Source organism: Schistocerca americana, unplaced genomic scaffold, assembly GCF_021461395.2.
Source record: "Schistocerca americana isolate TAMUIC-IGC-003095 unplaced genomic scaffold, iqSchAmer2.1 HiC_scaffold_22, whole genome shotgun sequence".
In the NCBI taxonomy this organism is placed as follows: Eukaryota; Metazoa; Arthropoda; class Insecta; order Orthoptera; family Acrididae; genus Schistocerca; species Schistocerca americana.
In genome coordinates, this window is record NW_025725928.1 from 2,580,007 (window position 1) to 2,598,868 (window position 18,862).

Below are 18,862 nucleotides of genomic sequence, written 5' to 3' on the forward strand. Positions count from 1 at the left end.
TCACATTTCTGCTTCTCCAATACTTCACTATTTCATTGCCAGGATAGGTTGGTGACCATTAAGTACATGTTTTAAACCACTAAATGAACTTGGAAATGAGTTTTCCTAGCTTCAGTATATTATTATTCATACTGTGTTCCTATCTAGCCACTGGGTAAGATCTTAGGAAAAGAAGTGAATAGTCCAATTTACTTATCCATTAGACGCAACACACGGTAAATCCTGTAAGAAGGATAACTCTATTGATTATCTTTTCCTGTAAACAGGACTATCCTTCGATAGTGTATTTTATTTTAAAACTAAACTAAATTTTAGTAAGAGGGTTATACGTGGCAACATAGAGACAGGGTTTCTGTTATTTACGTAAAAGCATACTAATATCATAATGGTAGTGTTATAAGGTCCTATTAATGTGTGGTCATGACATTTGTTAAATGTCTCACCACATTTCTATTGAAACTATTTACTCTTCTTGTAAATAACACCTATGACAATTTTATACAAATGTCCACTAAGACTTTGCTTGTCAACTTTCATTTAGGTAACAGCGATCTTTTAGATGTATTTAAATCAGTACTGTTAAGAAATACTGACTAGCTTTATTTTCAAGAATCTCAAGTTTAAGTTATACATACTGTTATCCTCCAATAAGAATCATTGGCCGATTCTTCATCTTTGACAGGTTCATCATGCCTGCAATGCAAAACATTATCTTTTGTATTAACAGATGAAATCCAACTTTTTAAATTTAATAAATGCTTATACAAACATAAAGTTTCTTCAAAAAATGTATTTATGACAACTTCCTGTCACAGATAATTTTCACTGAATGTTGCAACCCAGTTATAATGCTGATGAGAAGCAAATGTTGATCTTTTCCCTCTCTTCCTTCACCATCTGTTTTGTTCACCTTGACATATTTCTACCAAACAGACTACCCCAATGGATCCACTGCTTATATTTAACACACAGTAAATTCAGTGCAAATATTTCCTTAACACAGGATGTGCATTGATGAGCTTGAATTAATCAGAAAAATATAAACAGATACTAACCGTTCCACAGCTCTTACAAAATACTTGCATTAAGTAATCATCAAAGCTACTTTTTGTACAGCAAGAGGACTAAAAGTCAAAATGGTGCTACATGCGACAGGCAGTGCAATACAATATATTTTACTCATTGCTACAGCAATAAATGTACTTATAAAAATATTCAGACTTAGACTATAATCAAATACAGAGAGAGAAAATATTCTAACTAAAGAGATATAGCAGCCATAGGCAGAAACAAATAAAAAAACTGATACTAATCTTAGCTTTGAGGACCAAAAGTTTCTTCATCTGGAAAACACAAAAAGAGAAATGAGACTGTTCAAGAATTAAGGATGAAAATTCAGGATCTTGAGTCAAGGAAGATGGACATGATGAAATTCAGTTGCGAAAGAGCAGCAGATGATGTAATTTTAAATGCTGAGAAATAAGATCTCTTCAAGAGGAGCCACCAAAAGGTCAAATAAGTGAAGAACAAGCTGAAAATACCGGTAAATGGGCTAAAATGGCGGCAAATAGATAAAGGAAACAGAAAGGAAGTGCTGAAGAACAGGCAACCAAACAACAACAACAACAACAACAACAATAATAACAGCACATTGTAGCAATATATAATAGCAGTCCCACAACATCTGGAGGAAGATTTTCCACTAACAGAACAATAAATTCATGAAGCCATCAAATCTTCCAAAACTTCAAAGCAACAAATGAAGACTCCACTACAGCAAAATTATTGAAATAGTCAGAACACACAAATGATCTACAACTGCTGTTTGAGAACATTTGGAAAGCTGAAGAGATTATGGAAAGCATTAATCCACAGCTATGAAAAAAAGGGGACACTCAAAATGTCAACAATGGCAGAGATGCCTCACTTCTGCCAGTGGTATACAAAATATTATCAAAAATTCTCTGGACAGAGTTGTAGAAACTTTAGACAAATAACTGGGAGAATCTCGAGGAGCTCTAGAAAGGGAAGACCCTGCACAGAGCAGATGTTTATTAGAAAATCGATAATCCTCCACAGACTGCTAATCACCAAACCTATAATAGTATCATGTATTGGTTTCAAGAAAACTTTTGATTTGGTAGGCAGAGAAATTATAGGTAAAATCATCAAAGAATTTTGTATTAAAGCAAACATAATCCTCAAAACACTAGCAAATAGGATGACTGAAGCTAAATTTATGGGAGAAGTATCTCAACCATTTGAAATAAAAACTGGTGTTAGACAAGGGGACAGTTTATCACCTTTACTGTAACACTGCATTCTAGAAAAAATAGAAAGTATCTGGAATTTGGAGAAAAAAAAATTACAAAATTGAACCAATAATTTTAGGACGAATAACAAATGGAATTAAGGTAAACTGCCTGGCTTCTGCAGATGATTCTGATATACTTTCAAAAAATCTGACAGACAGTTATTGAAAGAAATCTTTTGGAAGAAATAGCAAAGAGAGCTGGTCCCAAAATTTCAGCCGAAAAAACAACATTGATGACAATTTCAAACAATGCATCAACATTCTTAGAAAAACAAAAATGTAAAATAGCATTAGGAAGTAAATTTAAATATATTGGACAAACTGTACAACAAAATGGACTAGAAGAATTAACAGTAGATGCAAGAGTCAGCAAACTGGAGAGAGCAAATCGTTTTATAAAGGATATTTACAACAAGAAATGTACAACTAAAAAAACAAAACTAAAACACTATCCCACAGTGGTATGACCAGGATGTTTATATGGATGAGGATGCCTAATGATGAACTATAAGCTGGACAGAACAGAGGTTCCTCAAAGGAGCATTATTAGAAAATAATGGTTGCAATACAAGCTACAGATGGCTGGAAAATGAGAAGTAATGAGGAGATCTACAAAAATTTTGAGAAAATATCAGAAGTAATGGCTAAAAGAAGATTAATTTTTTTTTAGAGACCTCTACTGAATGAGTAGTTCTGGAAGAAGGACTCAATGATAGCATGGATTACAGAAATAAGAAAGAAACAACATCAAACAATCAGAAATAATAGAAAGAAACCTTTTTACAGATAAAATACTGAATTTAAAAGGATCATCACCTCTCCAAGATCAAAATTAATTTCATCCCTCTCAATAAGACCGTGAAAACCGGAAATAAAATTCATAAATATGATATTGCGAAGCTCAAAATCAATCAAAACATATTGGAACAATGCCACCAGTAACTGACAGTTGAATCCCATAAATGGGCAGACATTGCCTCCATGATCCAACAAGCAGCTAATACTACAATCCTGACAGCTAAAAAGAGGAATCATACATGGTGGAATGAGGTTTGTGGTGAGGTGGTGGCCCAAACAGCAAGTGCATGGAAAAAGTGGAATTCTACCAGGAGTCCTGATGATTTTGATGTATTCCATGAAGTTCGAAAATATGCAGCCAGAACTCTATGAAGGTCTAAGCAATTGCATGAGAAACAGCAGTTAGAATAGATCGATCAGTGTTTCCAGATAAACAATGTCAGAGACTTCTATCAGGCGTTCAAATCGAATTTGAAAGGATACCAAGCCCCTAGTTTTTGTTTTAGAGACGAAAATGGAAAGCTCAGTGTTGTGCACATAGTTCCACATATTCGGCGCGTACACAAATTTCCCACTAGAGTGCGCCCCGCTAAGCAAAACAGCGCAGGCGCAGCGCTCGTCCATCTCCGCACTATGAGATGGCGCTGCCATAGAGATGGACCAAATTCTGCTTCCACCGATCCGCGTATTAATATGTAACGCAGCCAATGAGATTGCTGCTAACATAGAACATTTTCTCCTCGCGCATCACACTCGCGCAGTGATACATGAACGTGCGAGGTATTATAACGAGTGTAAAGACCTTCGATCAGTCAGTCTGCATTTGTCTGCACCAGTCTGTATGAGTCTGCATTAGTCTGTACCAGTCTGCATTAGTCTGTACCAGTCCGTCGAGTTCTACAATTGTCTGTACCAGTCCATAGTCAAGATTCAGTCTGCGCCTGATAAGATTACCATATTCCTGTACATAGCCATGAAGATAAATGTATAGACACTTTTGTCAAGTATCTGAAATATATGTGAGAATAAGATTAACGTACCAATCCCAAAGAACTTCAGATTGTCAATTGTAAATAGCATCCAGAACCAAGTTAAGTAATTTTTATATTTGTTATTATTTTAGTAAATGTGTGTGAAAATTAATCAAATTCTGTTTAAAGTTGGTCACCGTCAATCTGCTACTCTAAGCGTGCAAGTGGCATTTCTATCATCTGACCGAATGGCAGAAGATAAACACACCATGATAAGACCACGAGACATATTGCTGACACTCGCTTACTTCGTTAGAGCAACAAGTCAAATAATCTGATGGTGTGTGTACTGAAGGTCTTACAGTATGCACACCACACTCGGCCTGACCAACAAAGAAAACTGCAAGATCATGTCTCGTTACTTTGAAAACCTACTTAATTGTGATGAACCGAAAGAAAGATTCCCTGCATGTGCCCCAATCCACAAACTACCCCTAATCTCCATCTAGTAAAGAGGAGACCAAAGAGATCATCAACAACTTTAAGAATAATAAGGCAGCTGGAGAGGATTCAATAGTGGTGGAACTACTGAAGCTGGCAAATAATGAAACTCTAGATATACTAGTCCAACTTTTTGAGGAGATCTGGAGAGCTGGGATGATACCAACTGAATGGCAGTCAGCTTTAATCCATCGTCTACACAAAAAAGGTGATAAATAGAATGTCAGTAACTATAGGGGTACCTCATTAGTATCTGTTCCACATAAGATTCTCTCCAAAGTGATACAGAATAGAATAGAAGGTCATTGTAACCAACTGATTGGGGACTATCAAGCTGGTTTCCGAAAGGGCGATTCTTGCGCAGAACAGATCTTTAACCTGAAGAACATCATCAGGTCCAAAAAACTGGAAGAAATAACTATGTGGTCATGTTTGTTGATTTTCAAAAAGTATATGACTCCATCGACTGACAGGCATTAATGAATATTTTGGAAAAGTTTGGGATGGATAATACCTCAAAAAAGCTGATCAAACAAACTCTTACTAACACAGTGTCAAAAATTAAATTTATGGGTGAGGTATCTGAACCCTTTACAATCAGAACGGACATAAGACGAGGAGATGGACTATCCCTCTCCTTTTCAATTGTGTCTTGGAAAAGGTCACTCGAGAGTGGAGAAAGTTATTAGCCCAAGAAGAAACAAATGAAGAGTGGTTCAGACTTGGTCCTAAGAACAAAGGGGTGTGCATTGACTGCTTAGATTTTGTGGCTGACCTGGCCATTTTTGCTAACAACAAAGAGTCAGCAGTCAACAAGATAAATAGGCTGTCAGAAATTGCTGAAAAAAGTTAGACTCCAGATCTCTATTCAAAAGACAAAATATATAACGAACATCTGTAACGGACCTGAATGGATGATAACCAACCTGGGAAAAAATCAGATGAGTTAAGAATTTCAGGTATCTCGGTGAAGTCATCCACCAGGAGAATGGATTAAAAGAAGAAGCAATTGCCAGGATGAGGAAGTTAGACCAAGCATACCAACTGACAAAGAATACTTATAACAAAAAGTCTATGAGTATGTGGGCCAAGTTCCAACATAATAATACAGTTGTAAAACCTGAGGGCTTATAAGCATCCAAAACTTTGACCACGAATAGACAAGGTCAAGCTGAGCGGCTGGAAAAGCGTGAGTGTAGGATATTAAGGAAAATCCTAAGGTAATAGATGGGTCGATGGACAATGGCGAATGAGAGCAAATGAGGAATCGTGCAGCAAGACAGAACCTATCACAGCATCCATTACAAAGAAATGATTGTTATTTTATGGTCATCTCATGAAAATGGACGGTGATCGACTATCAAAAAGAATACAGAGTTTCATCCTATCTAAGAAAACGACGCCGAGATGGTTCAAAGAATGTGAAAAAGATCTTAAGCAGATTGGTATCTCAGAGAGAAATTCCTGAAAGGAACAAATTTAGAAGATTGGTGACCAACTACCAAGGTTTTAACATGGCATCAACATCCGAAAGACAGTGAGGACCCTTATCTGAAGGGCATAAAAAGGTACTTCTTAGAGGGGCTCAGAAGATACTGGCAGGAAGTCAAAGCTGGAGCAAGAACAAGACCTGGGCACTACAGTGAAGTCGGTTGTTACCACGCAGTCCATAAAGACTCACCTCGATAAAAAAAAAAATAAATAAAAATAAAAGGCTTTCGATGCAGAAGAAATAGGGGATTGAGAACAACACGAATAGAATAAAGGGGGAAAAACATGAGGAGGAGATGGACGAGTACTGGAAAAACAGGAGACGACAAGGGAAGAAGAAGAAGTGAAGTTATTACATGATGAGAGATGGTGATTGAATTTGATTTGATTCAGTTTTCGTTACATACACCGAAAAAATGAGATGATTCTCAAGGGTGTGGAACATGTCAGAATGTATAACACAAAACATTTTAATATAATGAATACTACCCTGATCATTTGTCATGAGATTGTCAAAATAGGTGAATACAATACAGTAAACTGGAGAAGCTAATATTTACAGAATTAATACGCTCTCAGAATGAAATATTGTTGTTGTTGTTGTTGTTGTGGTCTTCAGTCCTGAGACTGGTTTGATGCAGCTCTCCATGCTACTCTATCCTGTGCAAGCTTCTTCATCTCCCAGTACCTACTGCAACCTACATCCTTCTGAATCTGCTTAGTGTATTCATCTCTTGGTCTCCCTCTATGATTTTTACCCTCCACGCTGCCCTCCAATACTAAATTGGTGACCCCTTGATGCCTCAGAACATGTCCTACCAACCGATCCCTTCTTCTGGTCAAGTTGTGCCACAAACTTCTCTTCTCCCCAATCCTATTCAATACTTCCTCATTAGTTATGTGATCTACCCATCTAATCTTCAGCATTCTTCTGTAGCACCACATTTCGAAAGCTTCTATTCTCTTCTTGTCCAAACTATTTATCGTCCATGTTTCACTTCCATACATGGCTACACTCCATACGAATACTTTCAGAAATGACTTCCTGACACTTAAATCTATACTGGATGTTAACAAATTTCTCTTCTTCAGAAACGCTTTCCTTGCCATTGCCAGCCTACATTTTATATCCTCTCTACTTCGACCATCATCAGTTATTTTGCTCCCCAAATAGCAAAACTCCTTTACTACTTTAAGTGCCTCATTTCCTAATCTAATTCCCTCAGCATCACCCGACTTAATTAGACTACATTCCATTATCCTTGTTTTGCTTTTGTTGATGTTCATCTTATATCCTCCTTTCAAGACACTGTCCATTCCATTCAACTGCTCTTCCAAGTCCTTTGCTGTCTCTGACAGAATTACAATGTCATCGGCGAACCTCAAAGTTTTTATTTCTTCTCCATGAATTTTAATACCTACCCCGAATTTTTCTTTTGTTTCCTTTACTACTTGCTCAATATACAGATTGAACAACATCGGGGAGAGGCTACAACCCTGTCTTACTCCCTTCCCAACCACTGCTTCCCTTTCATGTCCCTTGACTCTTATAACTGCCATCTGGTTTCTGTACAAATTGTAAATAGCCTTTCGCTCCCTGTATTTTACCCCTGACACCTTTAGAATTTGAAAGAGAGTATTCCAGTCAACATTGTCAAAAGCTTTCTCTAAGTCTACAAATGCTAGAAACATAGGTTTGCCTTTCCTTAATCTTTCTTCTAAGATAAGTCGTAAGGTCAGTATTGCCTCACGTGTTCCAGTGTTTCTACGGAATCCAAACTGATCTTCCCCGAGGTTGGCTTCTACTAGTTTTTCCATTCATCTGTAAAGAATTCGTGTTAGTATTTTGCAGCTGTGACTTATTAAGCTGATAGTTCGGTAATTTTCACATCTGTCAACACCTGCTTTCTTTGGGATTGGAATTATTATATTCTTCTTGAAGTCTGAGGGTATTTCGCCTGTTTCATACATCTTGCTCACCAGATGGTAGAGTTTTGTCAGGACTGGCTCTCCCACGGCCGTCAGTAGTTCCAATGGAATATTGTCTACTCCGGGGGCCTTGTTTCGACTCAGGTCTTTCAGTGCTCTGTCAAACTCTTCACGCAGTATCATATCTCCCATTTCATCTTCATCTACATCCTCTTCCATTTCCATAATATTGTCCTCAAGTACATCGCCCTTGTATAGACCCTCTATATACTCCTTCCACCTTTCTGCTTTCCCTTCTTTGCTTAGAACTGGGTTTCCATCTGAGGTCTTGATATTCATACAAGTCGTTCTCTTATCTCCAAAGGCCTCTTTAATTTTCCTGTAGGTGGTATCTATCTTACCCCTAGTGAGATAGGCCTCTACATCCTTACATTTGTCCTCTAGCCATCCCTGCTTAGCCATTTTGCACTTCCTGTCGATCTCATTTTTGAGATGTTTGTATTCCTTTTTGCTTGTTTCATTTACTGCATTTTTATATTTTCTCCTTTCATCAATTAAATTCAATATTTCTTCTGCTACCCAAGGATTTCTACTAGCCCTCGTCTTTTTACCTACTTTATCATCTGCTGCCTTCACTATTTCATCCCTCAAAGCTACCCATTCTTCTTCTACTGTATTTCTTTCCCCCATTCCTGCCATTTGTTCCCTTATGCTCTCCCTGAAACTCTGTACAACCTCTGGTTCTTTTAGTTTATCCAGGTCCCATCTCCTTAAATTCCCACCCTTTTGCAGTTTCTTCAGTTTTAATCTACAGGCCATAACCAATAGATTGTGGTCAGAGTCCACATCTGCCCCTGGAAATGTCTTACAATTTAAAACCTGGTTCCTAAATCTCTGTCTTACCATTATATAATCTATCTGATACCTTTTAGTATCGCCAGGGTTCTTCCATGTATACAATCTTCTTTCATGATTCTTAAACCAAGTGTTAGTTATGATTATGTTGTGCTCTGTGCAAAATTCGACCAGGCGGCTTCCTCTATCATTTCTGTCCCCCAATCCATATTCACCTACTATGTTTCCTTCTCTCCCTTTTCCTACACTCGAATTCCAGTCACCCATGACTATTAAATTTTCGTCTCCCTTCACAATCTGAATAATTTCTTTTATTTCATCATACATTTCTTCAGTTTCTTCGTCATCTGCAGAGCTAGTTGGCATATAAACTTGTACTACTGTAGTAGGCGTGGGCTTCGTATCTATCTTGGCCACAATAATGCGTTCACTATGCTGTTTGTAGTAGCTTACCCGCATTCCTATTATCCTATTCATTATTAAACCTACTCCTGCATTGCCCCTATTTGATTTTGTGTTTATAACCCTGTAGTCACCTGACCAGAAGTCTTGTTCCTCCTGCCACCGAACTTCACTAATTCCCACTATATCTAACTTCAACCTATCCATTTCCCTTTTTAAATTTTCTAACCTACCTGCCCGATTAAGGGATCTGACATTCCACGCTCCGATCCGTAGAACGCCAGTTTTCTTTCTCCTGATAACGACATCCTCTTGCGTAGTCCCCGCCCGGAGATCCGAATGGGGGACTATTTTACCTCCGGAATATTTTACCCAAGAGGACGCCATCATCATGTAATCATACAGTAAAGCTGCATGCCCTCGGGAAAAATTACGGCTGTAGTTTCCCCTTGCTTTCAGCCGTTCGCAGTACCAGCACAGCAAGGCTGTTTTGGTTATTGTTACAAGGCCAGATCAGTCAATCATCCAGACTGTTGCCCTTGCAACTACTGAAAAGGCTGCTGCCCCTCTTCAGGAACCACACGTTTGTCTGGCCTCTCAACAGATACCCCTCCATTGTGGTTGCACCTACGGTACGGCTATCTGTATCGCTGAGGCACGCAACCCTCTCCACCAATGGCAAGGTCCATGGTTCATGGGGGGGGGGGGGGGGGGGGGGGGGGGAAACATTGTTATGCACTATTAATAAATTTATGTTATGCACTATTAATAAATTTAGCATACACAAAATACCTAATATTGACTGTTGCAACCAAGTACTGTCAAAACTTAAATCTAACATATTTTTACTTACGCTGGCCTAACAGTCTCTGTTAGGATATTCATCTGTAGAGTAGAAGGCATTGCCTATCAAAAAGTCATTCAAACTCTGTTTAAACTGTGCTTTATCTGAAACCAAGTTTTTAATGGTTGCTGGTAATTTATTGAAAATGTGTGTTCCTGAATATTGGGCCCCCTTTTGGACCAACATAAGTGATTTTAGGTCTTTATGTAGATTGTTCTTATTCCTAGTATTGATAATATGTATTGAGCTATTTGTTGGAAATATAGATATATAACTTGCATCAAATTTCATTAAGGAGTAAGTATACTGAGAAGCCATGGTTGGAATTCAAAGTTCCTCGAATAGGTTCTACACGATGTTCTTCAAAGACTGGTCCCAGATACTCCATTGCACCATTCACCGAACCTGATAACCCCGAGCCGTCAGTAACAAAAATTAAGTCTTGCTTAAGAGATTTACAGCACTACATGCACTTGTTACCAAAGTCTCATTTACTTTTAGAGCTATCTGTTCCACTTCCTTTTTGGCCCCACTTCTCTCTGTCTCCACTATATCCCATACAGTTCTTATTTTGTTGCCCGATACAATTATCTTTTTCTCTTAATAAAGCTACTTCGATTTCTGGATTACTTGATTCAATATTTTGCAGTATTCTTTGCAATGCATTACAATTCTAATATCAGAAATGTTCCTAGGTAGTAGATACAGTCTCCTTTTTGCCCCACATGATATCTTTATTCCTTGTGTAATCCATGGTTTATCTTTTGACTTCTGTGTGATCTGAGTTACCTTTAGGGGAAAACAATTTTCAAAAGAGGAGGTAACTTTATTAATAAATGCTTTGTATTTTCCATTTGAGTCAGGTAAACATCTCTCCAGTTCATGTCTTTGAGCAATTTCCTGAATTCCTCAATTTCTGGCTTATTTATTATCCTCCTGTACTCAGATTTAATATTTTTTTATCCTGACAAGTTTCAACATTTAACACAAGATGCTGCACGTCGTGATCAGATAGTCCATTTACTATTGGTTTTGTGATATGACTTTTTTCCCCTAGATTTGTTCATAAAGATATTATCAATAGCAGTCTCAGAGCATTTACATATCCTAGCTGCAAAGTTCACAGTAGGAACTAAATTGAATGATAGTGTTAAAAACACCAGCAACCACTATTTCCTCTTTTTTTTTTTTTACACAAGCTATTCCTTTCGCTTTGTGAAATGAAGCACTGCCTAGTTCCAAAACACAGGACTACTATGACAAGGTGAAATGTTCTCAGAGTGCTACATGTATGATAGTAAATGTAATCCGCACTATAGTTGTTTTCTGAGTAGTTATGCTGTGTGTGTTTCATTCAATCAGATGAAATGGAATAAAATCATCAATTTATTTATTTTGGCTCTTTATCACCAAGATACATTCAATGTTGGTTGAGGTTTATCTTTTGAATTCACTCCAGTGTAGATTGTCAAAATTTTATCAGTTGTCAAAGTACTTGTAACACAGTTTCCGAATTTACTGCCATCCAGGAAAGTCTCCCACTCAAATTATTCTCAGAGACTGAGAGCTGGCTGAAACCCAGAGTAGAAAGCTCTCACATATTTAGTGATTAATGGAATATATATCGGAAAGGCAGGTTAGACACTGTAGGAGAGGGAGTGTCCATTGTCTCTACTGAGGTCAAAGCTGATTGTGACAGTGAAGTTACCTGGTTGCCTATAACAAGTCTATGTGAAATCACGTTAATTAATGGATGTTTTAATCATCCACCCGGTTCTGCTATGACAGTTTTGGAGCCATTCAAAGAAAGTCTACAGACAGTAGCACGTAAATACCTAGATCATGCAATGCTAGTTGGAGGTTAATTTAGCCTACTGAGTATAGATAGTAGCCTATGGCTTTATTTCAGGGGGTGCAGTCAATCTTGTGAAGCACTTTTGAATGTGGTTTTCGAAAATTGTCTTGAGCACCTAGTTTGGCACGCCACATGCAATGGAAATATCTTAGACCTTGTAGTTACAAACAGCCCAGATATCATCAATGACTTCAGCATAGAGATGGGGATTAATAATCATGATAACATCATAATAACTAAGACTACAAAAATTAATAAATCAGTCAAGAAGGCTAGGAAAATGTTCATGCCAGAAAGAGCAGATAAGCAGATGTTAGCATCTCACTTAGACAGAACTGACATCACTTAGTTCCATTAAGATGGACGTAGAGAGATTATGGTCAAAGCTTAAATAGATCGTGAATTGCACTCTCAACAAGTCTGTACCTAGTAAACGAATTATGGATGCAAAAGAGCCACTGTGGTTTAACAATGAAATTCAGAAAATACTGAGGAAGGAAAAGCTACTGCACTCTTAGTTCAAAAGAGAATGCCAAATGCCAACAAGGAAAGGTTACTACCACTGTCATACCTTAGCAAAAGATCTGGCTGAGAAGCAGGGGAAATTATTGTCCTATGTAAAATCGCTAAGTGAGTCAAAGTTTTCCATCAAGTCACTTGACCAGTCTGGTGTGGCAGTAGGAGATAAATGTTTTAAATTTTGCATTCCAGAAATCATTCATGCAAGAGAATCATATAAACATACCGTCATTTGACAATAGCACAAAGACACCTAACAACAATCACCACAAGAGGTCAGCACTAGCACAAGTTGTTCACATGATATTCGTTGGACTGTTGCCTGTAAACACATGCCATGTCAGTGCTCTTGGAAGAGAGCTGTGGCAGTGACACGGCTCTGTTGTTGTTCCTGTGTAGTGATCTGCAATGACGGGATGGTACAGGAGGGTGGGGGGGGGGGGGGGGGGGGGTCGAGATTCAAGCAGTAATTAAGAACTTCATAAAGAAAGGTATGAAAGCGAAGGACATTCATGCCGATTTCCAGAAAACACCAGGGGACTCTGCTCCTTTGTCTTCAACTGTTGCCAAATGGATAAATGAATTTAAATTTGGTCAGGAGAGCTTAGATGATGATCATCCATGAATAGGTCAGCCAAGATGTGTCACTACTCTAGAAATCATTGCAAAAGTGCGCATAATGATCAAGGAGGATCACCAATTTAGAGGGCATGAAATTGCTCACGCTTGCCAGATGTATCTGAAAGGTATTCACAAGATGGGTGCCGCGACTCTTGACGCTGGGTCAAAAACGCATGAGAATGGACATATCACAACAATGTTTGGCCTGTTTTAGGAGAAACAAACAAGATCTTTTGTGCTGGTTTGTGACCACGAAGAAACTTTGTTTTACTACTATACCCCAGAGACAAAGCAACAATCAAAGCAGTGGAAACATGCTGAATCTCTGCCGCCAAACTCCTTCAGCGGGGAAGGACTTGGCGTCAGTGTTCTGGGATGCGCCACCAAATTCCTTCAGCGGGGAAGATCATGGCATCAGTGTTCTGGGATGAGAAGGGGATTCTGTTTGTACATTGTCTCCCCACTGGGCAAACAATTACTGGAGAATACTATGCTAACCTTCTGGACAAATTATAACAAAAGGTATGCGAAAAAGGCCAGGTTTAATAAGGAAGAAAGTCATCTAGCATCAAGCCAATGCACGCTCACACGCGTGTGCCATCGCCATGGTAAAATTACACAAACTAAGGTATGAATTGTTGCCACACGTGCCTCTTCCCTAAACTGAAAATTTTTCTTTGTGGATGAAGATTCACTTAAATGAAGAATTGGTAGCCTGAATTGATAACTATTTTGTAGGCCTGGAGGAAAATCATTGTCGAGATGGGATCAAGGTATTGGAACACTGTTGGACCAAGTGAATTAATCTACAAGCAGGGTACATTGAAAAACAAAAAAGTTTCAGTGACATAAGTACTTTTTTTCTATTCTGTTTCAAGAACTTTTCAAACCACCCTCGTAAGCATCCCTGACACCTGAAATAATTAAAAACAAATAAGTCGCCAGTTGCAGATGGAATCTCAATTTGGTTTTACAAAGAGTGCTATATGGCACTGGACCCTTACTTAGCTTGTATTTATTGTGAATCTCTCACCCAGCAGAAAGACCTAAGCAACTGGGGAAAAAAATACAGAGGCGTCTCCTGTAAATACGAAGGGCGAAAGAACAGACCTACGAAATTACAGACCAATCCGTAACATCAGTTTGCTGCAGAATTCTTGTACATATTCTGGGTTTGAATCTAATCAGTTTCATGGTGACCAATAAGTTTATGTCCACAAATTAGTACAAAGCATCACTCATGGGCAACTCAGCATGCTCTTTTGTCATACGACGTCTGTTCAAAAAATTCCAGAACTCTGTCCACAAAATTTTCTATGCTTATCTTTTAGTTACTATGGATTGTCTCCTTCGAAATACTCTCCTCCACAATTGATACACTGCTCCCAATATCATTTCCACTTCCAGGAGCAGTCTTGACACACCTCTTGCTGGGTCGCATAAAGTGCCGTCTGCGAATTTTCTTTTATCTCATCTACCATTGCAAAACTTCATCCTTTTCAACTTTGGAAATAAAAAGAAGTCTGCAGGGGTCATACTATTCTCACATGGAACATCTCATTCTCTTTTGTGAGATCCAAAAAGTTTTTTTGGTTTTGACTCATGAGCCGTGGAATGAACTTGGCGGCAACACAATGCATTCCAAGATGCTGTGTCATTTCATAACATGATCCAATTGAAATGTTACATTCTTCTACAATCTCTCGGACAGTGAATCTTCGACTGGCACACACAATTTCGTTGACGTTCCTGACACAAGCGTCATCAGGGGACATCTAAGAGCGTCCTGAACAAGGATCATTTTTGACTTTTGTAAAGCCATTTTTAAAACGTGTGAATAATACGTAACACCGAGTATGGCTTAAGCACTCATTGCTATAGGCTCCCTGCATCATTTGGTGTGTCTCTGTAAAGGTTTTCTTGAGTTTCACGGAAAATTTAATGCAGATGCATTGCTCCTCTAACTTTGCCATCAAAAATTCACAAACCCAGATTCCATATTTCTTGATTTCCGAGAAGCATTTGACATAGTGCCTCACTGCAGACTTTTAACAAAGGTACAAGCACATGGAATAGGTTCCCAGACATGTGAGTGGCTCAAAGACTTCTGAAGTAATAGAACCCACTACATTATCCCGACGGTGAGTGTCCATCAGTGACTAGGGTATCATTAGGATCGTTCCAGGGATGTGTGCTAGGAGCGCTATTACTCATATTTTCTATGTGCATAACTGATCTGATGGACAAAGTGGACAGTAATCTATGGTTGTTTGCTGATGATGATGTGGTGTATGGAAGGTGTCATTGTTGAGTGATTTAGGAGGATAAAAGATGACTTGGACAAAGTTCCCAGTTGGTGCAATAAATGACAGCTAACCCTAAATGTAGAAAAATATAAGTTACTGCAAATGAGTTGGAAAAACAAATCCATAATGCCAGAATCCTGCATTAGTAGTGTCATGAATGAAGAAGTCATATTGTTTCAATATCTGGACATAACTTTGCAATGTGATATGAAATGGAACAAACTTGTGAGGGTCATGGTAGGGAAGGTGAATAATCATCTTTCGTTTGTTGGGTGGATTTTACTAGTGTGGCTCAGCTGTGATGGACATCACATATAGGGTGCTAGTGTGATCTCTTCTTGAGTACAGTTTGAGTGTCTGGGATGCGCAAGGGGTCAAATTAAAGCAGACATTGAGGTATTTCAGAGGCAGGATACTAGATTTGTTAACAGTAGGTTGAAACAACAACATACAAGTATTATGGAGATGTTTCTGGAACTCAAATGGGAATCCCTGGAGGGATTTTGAGGAACACTGTGCTGACTGCAGAACAATTCTGCTTGCACCAACATACATTACGCATAGGGACCACGAAGATAAGAGACGACAAATTAGGACTCATAGAGAGGCATATAGACATTCACTTTTTCCCCACTCGATTGGCAGATGGAACGGGAAAGGAACTGACTACAGTCGAATTAAAATTACTTGATAGGTGGCACTTCAAACGCCAATAAGAGTTGTCAGCGTCACACTTGAACTGTCTGGTGTTGCCAAAATCCACCAAAATTGGCCAGTCACTTCCAATTCCTGGTACAGCATTCTTTCTTGATGTATTTGTATCCCGAATTATGAGCCCGACACTTTTATTATGTATTTCATGACACATGATAACTACACCAAAAACAACACACATTAACAATGCTAATGAAAGACACATATTTCATTCATAGCACTAACCAAACACTACTGAATAAATCAGCACAAGGTGTAATTCAGTATCATACTTATAGTTATCATATTCACAGAGATCATCTTACATTAGATAAGCTTTTCACTACACTGCGTGAAACTGAAATTTTTAAGGTTGCAATTCATAGTTGGAACTGGGTCACTACATTCACATATATAAATACTTCATGCAGTGCTGTGGCATAGCACAATGGTTGGCAGATTAATCTAATGTGTAGCATGTCGTAGGTTTGAATCTCATCAATGTAGCAAAATTTTTAATTCTAAATCTAACCAAATGAGTGTGATTATTATTTTCATTCAATTAATTGGTTTAAATGTATTTTTTTATTTTTAATACTTCGCTGCATCATTTTTCATCATTGTTTTGCCTGTTCTATTTGGTCTTATTTTTCATCTTGTCATTATTTCTTCATTTGGAATCTGTCTCAGTCATCTATAATCCACGACTAAGGGCCCACACGGACTGTTCACTGGTTTCAAACATGGCAGCATGTGCAGCTAGTTTAAGGATAGTTACAGGTAACAAATGACACGGAGTAATTTCAATTTGCTTTCAGCCCTGAAATTGAGTTTTTGTTGTCTTGAGTTTACCCTTAAGGGTTAGCTTTAATCGCCATGAACAAAGCGATAATGATATTAGTACTGCTGCAGACTGTTGACCACAATTTTCTCAGCTGGGTTAGGACACAAGTTTACAGTCAGGGATACAAAACGCGTTGTCTGCCCCAGTTCAGTCACTGGTCACTTTAAATCAATAGTCAACAGAGTATCCAACATTTCTGACATACCTTGCACCAGCCACTAGAAAAATTGCTCTGTGTTAAACATTTAACATAATTTGTGAAGTGAGCCGCTTGTTTGTTGTCACCTGTAACCAAACGGTAGCTGGTAGCCAATGTGGCAACATTGTTGCAGCAAGTGATTGATGTCAACTATCAAGTAATTTTATTCAGACTATTGTAGTGAGACAGGGTACCTTCAGCCATGAACCATATGCTGGCTAGTGGAGTATGTATGTAGATGTGGAATCAGTCTTTCCTTCTCATCCCATCTGGAAAGTCTCCCCTGATCTGCAGTTCTGGGTAACTTTCTCAAAATCTAACCTTTTTCCTAGACCTATCCTTCACCCCTCTTCCTTCCACTTCAACCCTTCTGCCTGAAGAATGAGCTATTGGCTCTGAAAGCTCGCCTAATTATAATCTTCTTTTATGTGTGTGTTCTGCCGCCACTTAGCGAGTAGATTGTTTATCTATCCAATTCAATTATCATGTAATCAAAAGCTGCATTTAACACGCCAAGTCTCTTTTACCAATCATTTTTAATATGTCCTACAGAATGTGCTGTCTATCCTGTCCTTTTTTGAGATTACTGTTTTGCTGTACTTTTCTACAGGCATCATCTTGCTTATTAGGAGTCAGTTCATTCATGTTGTTGTTGTTGTGGTCTTCAGTCCTGAGACTGGTTTGATGCAGCTCTCCATGCTACTCTATCCTGTGCGAGCTTCTTCATCTCCCAGTACCTCCTGCAACCTACATCCTTCTGAATCTGCTTAGTGTATTCATCTCTTGGTCTCCCTCTACGATTTTTACCCTCCACGCTGCCTTCCAATGCTAAATTTGTGATGCCTTGATGCCTCAAAACATGTCCTACCAACCGATCTCTTCCTCTAGTCTAGTTGTAGAGCTGCATGTCCTCGGGAAAAATTATGGCTGTAGTTTCCCCTTGCTTTCAGCCGTTCGCAGTACCAGCACAGCAAGGCCGTTTTGGTTAATGTTACAAAGCCAGATCAGTCAATCATCCAGACTGTTGCCCCTGCAACTACTGAAAAGGCTGCTGCCCCTCTTCAGGAACCACATGTTTGTCTGGCCTCTCAACGGATACCCCTCCATTGTGGTTGCACCTACGGTACGGCCATCTGTATCGCTGAGGCACGCAAGCCTCCCCACCAACGGTAAGGTCCATGGTTCATGAGGGGAGTTCCTTCATAGTCAACAGTTAAGGAATGGGTGGCTGAATTCATATGTGGCATATGTCTGTAAGATGACTCATGAACAATTTCCTAGAATTACAATCAAATATGAAAATGCTGAGAAAGAACACAGTGTGATATTGCAAGATCAGTAATTAAAAAGATGTGCAAAACAGTTGATGCCGTGGCTGTACCAGAAAGTGAGTGGCATATCTGTTGAAGCCTCACTACAACCTAATGTGAAAAACAATTTGGGACAATCTGACACACAACTGATTCTATGCACCAATCTGTTCCCGTGGATGAGAGATGACCGAAATGAAACAGCAGTTGCACAAAAATAGCCAAGGTGACTTCATCGGAGAGAAAGAGTGGTCATTGTTTTCTAGGATGCAAAAGGGATTTGTATTTTAGATTAGCTTGCAAGACTGAAACAATACCTCACAAATACTATGCAAGTATTCTGACTCAACTGGATGAAAAAATATGGAGCCAAGACCCAGGGGGAAAAAAAAAAGTTTATCGTCAGTGAA

The 18,862-nt window shown here is 38.7% G+C and overlaps 1 protein-coding gene across 1 annotated transcript in view; it reads right to left on the bottom strand.

The window, feature by feature from the left end:
- Nucleotides 1-637: 637 nt before the first annotated feature.
- The window catches only part of LOC124574489 (molybdenum cofactor biosynthesis protein 1-like), a 150,818-nt gene continuing 132,593 nt past the window's right edge, over nucleotides 638-18,862 (bottom strand). Inside the window, exon 8 of the mRNA XM_047131150.1 lies at nucleotides 638-693. Within this exon, the coding sequence (XP_046987106.1) occupies nucleotides 638-693 (56 nt within the window). The remainder of the gene's footprint in view (nucleotides 694-18,862) is intronic.